The 10615-nt window shown below is 37.2% G+C and overlaps 1 protein-coding gene across 7 annotated transcripts; it reads right to left on the minus strand.

The window, feature by feature from the left end:
* Window positions 1-2999: 2999 nt before the first annotated feature.
* Window positions 3000-8065, minus strand: LOC18994366 (tyrosine-protein phosphatase DSP1). 7 transcript variants are annotated; one of them, XR_002898006.1, is made up of 7 exons: window positions 7757-8065; window positions 7576-7669; window positions 5595-5652; window positions 5432-5475; window positions 5168-5349; window positions 4325-4620; window positions 3665-4077 (listed from the first exon to the last, which is right to left on the minus strand). XR_002898006.1 is itself a non-coding variant. In XM_024152529.1 (6 exons), the coding sequence occupies exons 4-6, from the start codon at window positions 5280-5282 to the stop codon at window positions 3118-3120; spliced, it is 1371 nt and encodes a 456-aa protein (XP_024008297.1). In that variant the 5' UTR covers window positions 5283-5349; window positions 5432-5475; window positions 5595-5652; window positions 5875-7192; the 3' UTR covers window positions 3000-3117. The 7 variants fall into 7 exon arrangements, 5 of the variants coding, with proteins under 5 accessions (XP_024008297.1, XP_024008298.1, XP_024008299.1 ...); XM_024152529.1 differs by lacking the exons at window positions 7576-7669; window positions 7757-8065 and adding an exon at window positions 5875-7192 and having other exon boundaries at window positions 3000-4077; XM_024152530.1 differs by lacking the exon at window positions 3665-4077 and having other exon boundaries at window positions 4084-4620.
* Window positions 8066-10615: the final 2550 nt, after the last annotated feature.

Raw genomic sequence — 10615 nt, forward strand, 5'->3', positions numbered from 1 at the left:
TGTTTCAGTCCATACAAGGATTTGTTCAGCCTGATGCAGTATTGATCTCGAGATGCAATTTTGTCTTTTAGTTCAATGCCATCTGGGAGTCTCATATATATTTCGTTGTCCAGGGGCCCATAGAGATATGCGGTTACAACATCCATTAACCGCAGATCAAGATTTTCTCTTATGGCCAGACTTATGAGGAATCGGAATGTTGTTGCATCCACCACTGGAGAATAAGTCTCCTCATAATCGATTCCGGGTCTCTGTGAGAATCTTTGTGCTACAAGCCGTGCTTTGTATCGAACGACTTCACCGAGTTCGTTCCTTTTGCTCAAAAAGACCCATTTGTGGCCCACTGGCTTGATGTGTGATGGGGTCCGGATGATCGGACCGAACACGTTTCTGAGTTTGAGACTCTTTAACTCCACGTTTATGGCTTCTTTCCATTTTAGCCAATCTGTTCGATGTGTACACTGTGTTATTGACGTGGGTTCTAGATCCTCTTGCGTGAGCGCAACATCAAGTGCTACTTTGTATGCAAAGAGTGCATTTAAGTCGACTTCTTTTCGATTCCATTGTATTCCGGACATATTGTAATTGATGGAGATCTCATTGTTATCTTCTGAACCTGGAGATTCGGCGTCCCGAACTTCCATTGAGGGTTCATTAGATTGAGTCTCAGCCGCGGCTATGTCTGATATTGCAGGAATCCCGGTTTCGGTTATTGCACCTTTCTTTGATTTCCGGGGATTCTTATCTTTGGAACCGAGAGGTCTGCCCCGTTTGAGACGTGGTGCAGACTCTGTAGCAACTTGGGTCTGTCCCGTTGGGACAGCTATTCGTACTGGTGCATTACAAGCTGGGATGTACGATTTGGTTACTTTGGTCGGGTCAGCAAAGGAATCTGGCAATTGATTAGCTAGCTTTTGATAATGAATAATCTTTTGGATCTCTGAATCACATTCTAGAGTCCGAGGATCTTGCCAATTTAATGATGTTTGATTCCATGAAAGATCTTTGACCAGCTTGTTTGTCTCACCACCTAAAGAGGTATATACCGATTCATCGAATTGGCAATCCGCATATCTGGCCTTGAAGAGATCTCCAGTGGTTGGCTCGAGATATCTTATGATGGTGGGAGAGTCAAAACCAACATATATTCCCATCCTTCTTTGAGGTCCCATTTTGGTTCGATGTGGTGGAGCAATGGGTACATATACTGAACACCCAAATGTTTTGAGATGGGAGATGTCTGGCTCATGACCCGAGAGTAGTTGGGATGGGGAATATTTGTGTTCACTAGATGGCCGGATGCGTATGAGTTCAGCAGCATGTAATACTGCATGTCCCCATGCTGAGGCCGGGAGCTTTGATCTCATGAGTAATGGTCGGGCTATCCATTGAATGCGTTTAATGAATGATTCAGCCAATCCATTTTGAGTATGGACATGTGCTACAGGATGTTCCACGGTTACCTCCATGGCCATACAGTAGTCATTAAACGCTTGTGAGGTAAATTCACCAGCATTGTCAAGGCGGATAGTCTTTAGTGGGAAGTCAGGGAAATGGGCCCGCAACTTTATGATTTGGGCCAAGAACCTAGCGAAGGCTTGGTTCCGAGAGGACAAGAGACAAACATATGACCAACGGGTCGATGCGTCTATAAGGACCATGAAGTACCGGAATGGTCCGGAAGATGGATGTATAGGTCCACAGATATCGCCCTGGATTCTTTCTAGGAAATGAAGTGTTTGTTTAGAGATTTTAACTGGTGAAGGCCGAGTGATCAATTTGCCTTGAGAACAAGCTGTGCACATGAGGTGTTGAGGATAAGCTCGGTTTTCTTTGAGGGTATGCCCTTGAGAGTTTTGAATTAGTTTACGCATCATATTTGCACCGGGATGACCGAGCCGGTCGTGCCAAATAGTATAATCAGTAAACCGGGCTTTGAGAGTGGTATTAGCTTTAATCATACTGACTTTAGCATGGTAAAGTCCAGTAGAGAGCGCGGGTATGGTTTCGAGGATTTGTTTATGGCCGTCTACGGTTTTAGTGACTAGGAGGGATTCTTTGTTCCCTTGACCTTGGGTTTCTATGTGGAAACCATTCTGTCTTATATCCTTGAAGCTCAGAAGATTTCTCTTCGAACTAGGAGAATATAGAGCATCTGGTATTTCAAGTTGTGTGCCATTTGATAGCAACACATAGGCATGGCCATATCCTTCGATAAGGTTTGAGGGACCCGCGATGGTGCTAATATTTGCGGTTTGATAGGTTAGGTTTATGAAGTAACTTTTGTTTCTTAAGATAGTGTGGCTGGATCCACTATCTACGACTATGGTTTCCATTTGCTGGTGTGCTTTGGATTTCTGACAGGCTAATGAAACTGGGAGCTAATAGACCTCAGTTAGCCGCTACAAATTCCAAGGATTGATCACCAAAAATGGAGAAGCTGCTGGTTGAAGAAGGAAAAACTCGGATCTGGTTTTTTTTTTTTTTTCGGTTGATCGTCGTGTACTGTAAGTGTGCATGAGGGCGCGTCCGACGTTGGATCGACAAACGGTTTTCACCAGTAGATTCGTCTCGTCGAGGGCTTCGATTTGATATGTAGATCGTCTTCTGGTTCCTCACGGTTTGGAAGATATGCGTCTTTTAAGTTTCGACTTGCTTTTAGGGTTTTGGTGGTGGCCGGATTTATTAGGGTTTTTCGCTCAGAGAGTCTTATCGTGCTGATAACGTGTTGTGAAAACTTAGAAACTTTATTAATCACTGGAATGTATATATAGAGTACATAGGGAATTTAGGTTAAGTACAATGCCCTGATGGGCCTAATGGGCCGGTATAAGAGTCCATATATGATATATGTTATAACAATTATAAATTAATAAAACATGTATTTTTGATATGGGGCGAGTCACTAACTTTTTAAATCATGCTCTTTTATACAATAAGATTTGTTTATTATTATTTTATATACAATAAGAGAATCTTCAGAAAACAAAAGGCACAAATTTATTTCAAGGCCGCCCCCAAACAAAGGGCACACATTTATTCCAAATTTATATAAAGGCCATCCCCACAATGATTCTAATAAAAACCAGAATCATCACCATCCAAGCTATAATGAGGCTAAATTCCAAATGCCAACCCCACAATGATTCTAATAAAACACAGAGTCGCCACCATGAAAGTTATAATGAGGCTAACTTCCACTAAAAACATCATTAAAAAAATCATTAAACCATCATCACACATCGCTCTTAGCTTTGCCATTGGACTTTTGGAAACCAATCCATTGACCAGATTAATTACCTTCACTTTGTTACCTTGCGCGCAATAACGAGAGAGGAGCAAACCCGCTACGCTTATATCCTTATCTTTCCACTCTTCATATATCTTCTCTGCTCCTTGCACATCGTCCAGCTTCAACAAAGCTCTAATCACCGTTCGATGTCCCTCTTCCTTCACCTTTCCCGTCTTCTTACAGTACTTGTTCCACAGACTGTGCACTTCTCTTGTACTCCCTGCCACGTTACCACACATCTCTATCGCTTTTTCTTCAGAACAAACTCGAACGTAAGCCTTTGCCATTGCAATGATGGTGCTTTGCTCCAATTTGATTACTTCTTCTTCCTCTTCATTATTAACGTCCCACATTCTCGTGAACATCTCCATCGCCTTTACGTCGGATGCATCAGCGTATAGCTTTAAAACATTGTTTACGGTGACATTGTCGGGCTTCACTTTGTTCTCTTCCATCTCATACAAAAGCTTCTCGACTTTGTTTCGTTTTCCTAGCTGACTGTAGAAAGATATCATCACGTTGTGCGGTACTGAAGGTTTCAAGAGGAAACCGAGTTCTTGCATCTCCTTGAAAGTGGACTCGGCTTTATCAAGTGTTTTCTCATTTCTCGTGTATGAGGTCAAGAGCGTGGAGTAGACTGAGGAATCCCTCATGTTCGCAGGGATTCTTTTGAAGAACTTCTCTGTTTCTTCCAAACCCAACACTTTCTCGATCAGATGAAGCCGAGCTGCGTAATCTTTCGAGAAAATATTACAAACCTTTGCTTCACTCATCCACTCTGATGCCTACTCAATTTCCAACAACCAACCAATGAGAGACATATATATATATATATATATAATACGGTATATATTACACAATTAAGTAAAACAATTAATATGTAAAGCATCATTTAGTTAATTCATTCATTTTTTCAAGTTGACAATTGATGAAACGTAACACAGTAACATATTTTAAAAAAAAAAGCACGTCGCGTGCCATTTATAAGATTTTGTAGGTTTAAAATCAAAGTTTGAAAGGAAAAAAAAAAACCTTGAGTGCATCAGAAAATTGATTAGAATCACGAAGACTCTTGATGAGGCCTCTGATATCTGACGGCTTAACTTGATTCCCTTGTTGCTGCCATTGATCGAGCACGGGAATGATTGGTGCCTTGTGATCTGAAGCCGCTTTTATCAGACTTTGCAGAGTTTGGTTCGCCGGTGACCATAGAGTTCCGTAGGAACGGGACAAAGAAAAACTCGACTTGTTCCTCCTGCAACTGCAAGCAAGAATCTGCCTCGCTTGTTGTTGAAGAATCAGCGTCATGCTTACACTTTCTCTCAACACTGTTTTGTGACACAACGTCTTTAAATTACTCGGCTACCGAGTATACTCTCCAATATAGAGGTGTTTCATATTCGTGACCTAACAACTCTCCAAAGCATATATTATGCATGTTTTTTCAATTTTAGAAAACTAATTTATTCTGTTTCATATTCGTGACCTAACAACTCTCCAAAGCATGTTCTGAAATAAATGTAATACATTCATTAACCACGTAATAATCGTTAAGCAACAATTGGGATACCCAAGAAAAGCTATATATTATAAACAAACTCCTATATATATAAGATTCCGTATACATATATACGTATTAGTATACGTATTTATCTACCTAAGTGGTTACACTGAGCAGAAAAATAAAAGGTAACTCATTATCAATCAAGAAAATTTAACCTCTTTTTCTCACGAAAATATTATTAATAATACTTAATTCCAGAGGACGGGAAAGAAGCAGAAGAATGAATCCTCTGGAACTCGAATGTGATAAATCTCTCCTTCTTTTTTTTGGTCTTTATTTGAGAGAAGATTTCAGGTTCTCGATCTGCTTACCTGATGGAACACGAGAAAGACATAGGAATATGACTGAAGCTGGAAACGTCGAATATCTCCATGAATCTTTGATCTGAAACTCTAGCTTTTGCTGCTGCGAATCGCTGATACTCATCGAATATTGATGTCAAACACCATTTCTGGAGTTTTCTCAAGCAACCAACCAGACAACCTGTCCGATGCTGCAAATTCCAAAATTCCTTCTTTAAAATTTCAGTTCTTTTCTCATCTGGAAATGTTAGAGGATTGGAGAGAAAGAATTACCTTGCCTCGCTTACAATGAATCAGAACCGGGTGGTTTTTCTCATCTGGAGATTCAAAAATGAGAGAGATATTGATAAAAGACGAGAGTTAGATTAAGAAGGCATCAACGTGTAGTTTCTTCTGTTTCTTTTTTTTTTTTGGGGCTTTGATGATTCATACGTACCTAGGAGGACTTTGAGTGCCTTGCGGATTTTATGGTCTGGAATATTCACAAACGGTTCCTGAAAATAAGTAAAAAAAGATGTCTTTCTTAGATTATAAGATTTTTTTTTTATGCCAAAAGATCGATCGCACTACTGAATTGAGCAGATTAGGATGAGAAAAGGCAATCTTCTAAGCAAGGTCTATACACAAAGCAACGTTTAGTCTTGAGAGAGACAACCATGTAAAGGTTCATAAACAGGAGAAAGTATACAAGTCATTAAGCATGTCAAATGTGATACCTTTTACTGGTTGCGTACTGAGAGAAAGATTCCCTTCCTTTTGTATTTAAAAGTTATCTCCACACACACAACAACCACACGGAATAAACACAAAGGTCCATTGAAATACGAATCTTTGAGAGAGACAGAGTAAAAGCTTAGCAAGCCAAGAATATCAACGATACAGGTTTCCTATCAAGCTCAAAGTTGTCACACTGAGCATAACGATTCTGAGTTGAGAAAATCGATTTTAAAACCAAAGTCAATGAGATCCAACGATGTGAATGTGGAATAGTTCCATAAACACTTCCAATAAAATTACTCCACCAAGAAGAGAAGTTTAGTTTTCTTTTTAGCATGAAAGCATAAAAGGCAAACATGGTAGTAATAAGTATCTAAACGACTCCCCACATAAAGACTCTCAATAGAAGAAACATGAGACTATCCTAGGAACAGAATCGACACACAAAGGCTGATTCTTTTGGGAGAAAAAAAGATAGCTACTGCAAACCGCATATTTAATTTTAGCCCCTCTTTCAGTTATCAAGATTCTAGATCAACTAATAAATTACGTCCATACAAATCTCTTCAGCAAAGTCACATTCTTCATGACTCATAATAAGAATAATAAGTTCAAGACTCTGTGCTGAAGTTTCTGGTTATTCCATCACTTAGCAGTGTTTGCCCAAACATGAGCCACTAAAACAATAAAAAAAAAAGAAAGGAAGGAACAAAAAGTGTAGGTATTGAACAACGCTAACCGACTTAAAACTTAACCATCTATCAGTTTCCCAGCAACTCCTAACCTTATCTAGATTTAATAACTTACAGCTAAAATGTATAAAATTCCACAATCAACACGCTTTCTACAAGTTTTTACCATAGAAAAAAATTGGTTGAGGTGTTCTACTACTTGTCCATCCTCAAGAAACGCTTTTGCTGATCTATGATTTCATAAGATATCATATCTGTTTTTTAAAAAAGTGCACACGCAATTAACATGAACCAAGAAAACAATATCAACAGAAAGAACAGAAAGTAAGCCTTAGAGTAGTGGATCGTTGACAACACTTGAGCAGCTCAGCAAAATGTATATTTTTTTGTTCTTGTAATTTTGACGTAGCCCATTATCTAATTTTAAATACATAAGAAACTATTAGGACCAAGAGTAGCTGAAGGGGCAGAAAAGAAAGAGTGGGACCGAAGCAGTGGAGGTCAAGAGAGACGGAAAGAGCCAACAATGAAGAAAGAAGTGAGCTTTTTCTGGTAACTCGTAATAAAAAAAAATGGATTGGAACAAAGTTACCAAATTGAAAACAGCAATATCTCAAGTAACAATGATGAGACAGGATTTTAGAACAAAATATCAAGCAGTTAAAACCCCAAAACTGAAGAACCCTGACATATTCCGCCAAATCGTATTAAGCTCTCGGTTAATATAAAAGAGTAGCAAAGTTTTCGATAATGGACTCTCTTTGTGATGCTTAGAACTCCATAAATGCAACCAAATCTCGTTCTCTAAGTCAGGAACACACTGCAAATTTTAAATAGTCCAAGACATATGATTTTCAATTCCCCTAGTGAAAGTAAGTTCGGATCAGCCAATGGAAAAAATCCAGGTAAATTAGAATTACAGAACAAGCCAGAGGTTTAACAATTAGGAGGTCAAGACTTATGAACAGAGAGAGAGAGAGAGAGAGAGGAACAGAGAATGATGCGAACCTTTTTGCCATCAATGCCAAACTGGAAAAGCTTGATTCCATTGGATTTGAGGAACTGGATGTTACTCTCCGGGTAAGGCTCCGGACACAAGTATCTTTCACAAAATTCGAAAACCCAAATCAGCAATTCGAAAACGTGTATACGGAAAAATGTCTACATGAACGTAGAAGGAGGTGATTACATGATTGAGCGGAGGCCAAGAGTCTGGAGAAAGGAGAAGTTAGCCGAATCAGGGAATCCAGACCGGAAAACACCGTTATCGACCATGGAGAAGTTAAGCGGAGGTATTAGGTTAAGTTCCTCGCCGGAGACCACCGGAAAGGCGTCAGCTTTAACTTCCGCTTCCTGAAACCCATTTCTACAAACCTCGATCGTACGGCAGACATCTTCCTCCTCCGAAGTCGTAAACTTGTCCGTCGAATTGTCGACAAGCTGCATATCTGAAGAAAGAAGAATCTTTGGTTTTATTATAGTCTTTGGTGAGAGTAATGGAGATGGTCGTTACGTAGCGGCGACCTTTGGTTTATATAGACTCGCAGCTGTGACTGTTAACATTACTTTCTTTTCTTTTCTTTTCTTTTTTCTAAAGAGATGAAAAAAAAAAACTTATTTGTTATATCTTTTTACTATTTATTTCTTTCATCTGTAAAGAATCGTGTTTACAACTTTTTAGTCCCAAAAAAATATACAATATAATGTGTAAATTCTTTTCTGTTATCGTACATATGACTATGTACTTGATCTACAATTTCTAATATAATCCATACTGTAATCCTGAATTAGTAGGGAAAAAAAGGCATAAAAAGAAAACTATATATGGTCCTAACTCCTAAGGGAACACATTCGAACAAAAGAATCCAAAATTTGAAGAAATAGTTTAATATTACTCAACTTGAGCTGAAAACATTACAGTATCATATTACACGAATCTGTAACGGTCTTAGTTTTTTTTTGGGTGGCGTATCTTAGTTGAACATGCTATAAATTACATTTTTATATATGTATATATATATGTGTGTGTGTTTTCATAAGCCCATGAAGGGTTGATGTAATTCAAATAAAGAATGAACAAAAATAATGGTTTTTGACATTTTCACGGATTATAATAACTAAACAAAAGAGAGGCATTGGACAATTTCTTCAAAGAGAGGCTTCAATTGTTAACTTGTAGAGGCTTACGTTTATATATATGCGGAATATTTCCTCTTGATTAATTAAAGATATCAGTCTTTAATTTTTCGTATATAATCAAAGGATCATGAAGCAAAATCTAGACTAATTTCTGAATGGTCAATCATAAATGAACTTGCATTGAAAACATTTGATCTCTAATCCCTTAACTTACATAATAAACCTTCCACACATTAGATTAACTTGTATTGGTTTGATCAGAAATCAACTTCATGCAACAAATCATATTTGACAACCGGTTGACGCACCATCAACTAGCTATATTTTAATATATATTTTTAATATTTTTATAACATCAAAGTATGAACGAGTAAGACGGTTTCAAGTTTATATATGGTTTTAATATATATATACACTGTTATGTAGCTCAAGTAGTTGTACACATTTTCAGCTTTAATCAAGTCCGGTCCGAACACATGAGCAAGTGAAACCAAAATAAAAGAAAAATAATACTAATAGAAAAAGAGGGACAATATATAATTTGTTGACATCAGTAAAATAAAACATATGAAAAATGGTAAGAGTTCTTTTTTAATTTAACGTAAGGTATCCGCGCGCAAAATATTGGACCCGCCTGGGCTTATGTATCTGTTACGACTTACTTAATCAAGCCACTGAAATATTAATTGAAGACTAGTTTCTAATCGATATTAAAATATGTAAAATGATGAAATTTATGATATATACATTTATGATTTATCCTTGAAAAAAAAACAATTATGTACAGTATTATTTGAGGAAAGAGCCGAGGAGAGAGATTCCCAGCGGAAAGAGAGAGAACGAGAGATTCCAGTGGACAAGAGCTTCCTCTACAAATTAAAGTGGGAAGAACAATCAGTGAGTCTGAGTCATGTGGCAGTCATTCACACACCTTTATATAATGTATACGTTTTTATAGAATCTTTAGTATATTAATACGACTATCATTTTTCATCCTAGTTTACGTTTTGTTTTGTTAAACTATGTTGTTTTTTTATATAACAAAAATTATCATTGTTTTCAATGTATAATTCCAACTAGAATTCAGTCAATAATGCTAACATTGAGTCTAAAATAAGATTTGATCCAAATTAACGAGGACAATATATATATAATCAATTTCAAATACCATTTTTTACAATGCAAAAGAATGAAATATATTAATGGAATGGTTTGTGTTAGTGTTTGCAATGAACATCACCGCCTAAGTGTTGCTGATATCTTCATTTTTATAAATTGTTTTCTTAGGCGCCGCATGCATTACTTATGAAGATGCTGAAAATGTCACTGCAACCTTCAAATATATGTCAATCAACCTAATAATAACGAAATAATGCGAAGCAACAAAAAAGAACCACATCACGACACTGAATAATTAAAATCCACGTCACATCTTTGTCTTCTACATAAACACTCACAACAGAAAAAAACACTTTTATAATAAAAACAGATAATAACTACCTACAGAACAGTTTTTTCTTAATGTTTAGTGTCTACACTGAACTTTATTGGATAAATATTCCATAAAAATTAAAATGTACAAAATAATTTGTTCTTCAAAAAGAACCAAAAGGTACATTCCAAGGAATATACCATTTGATTCAAAAGGCTTATTGGGTCGCGAGCACTGCGCCACGTACGAATGTGTTTTTGACACCGTAAAGGACTTACCTTAAAAAGAACGTACGAAAAAAATCATAATGCCTTCAAATAATCTCTAAGAAATTGGTTTAAACTCAGATGTATATGAAAAGTTAATAATCAATCATCTAGTGACATTTTCGGATTCCGGGTGCTCTGGTTTTATTTCGGATGAAACTGTTTTAAATAAGCGCCAGTCTAATATTTTGAGAAGAAAATGTGGTCTAGA

Source organism: Eutrema salsugineum, unplaced genomic scaffold, assembly GCF_000478725.1.
Source record: "Eutrema salsugineum unplaced genomic scaffold, Eutsalg1_0 scaffold_5, whole genome shotgun sequence".
Taxonomy (NCBI): domain Eukaryota; kingdom Viridiplantae; phylum Streptophyta; class Magnoliopsida; order Brassicales; family Brassicaceae; genus Eutrema; species Eutrema salsugineum.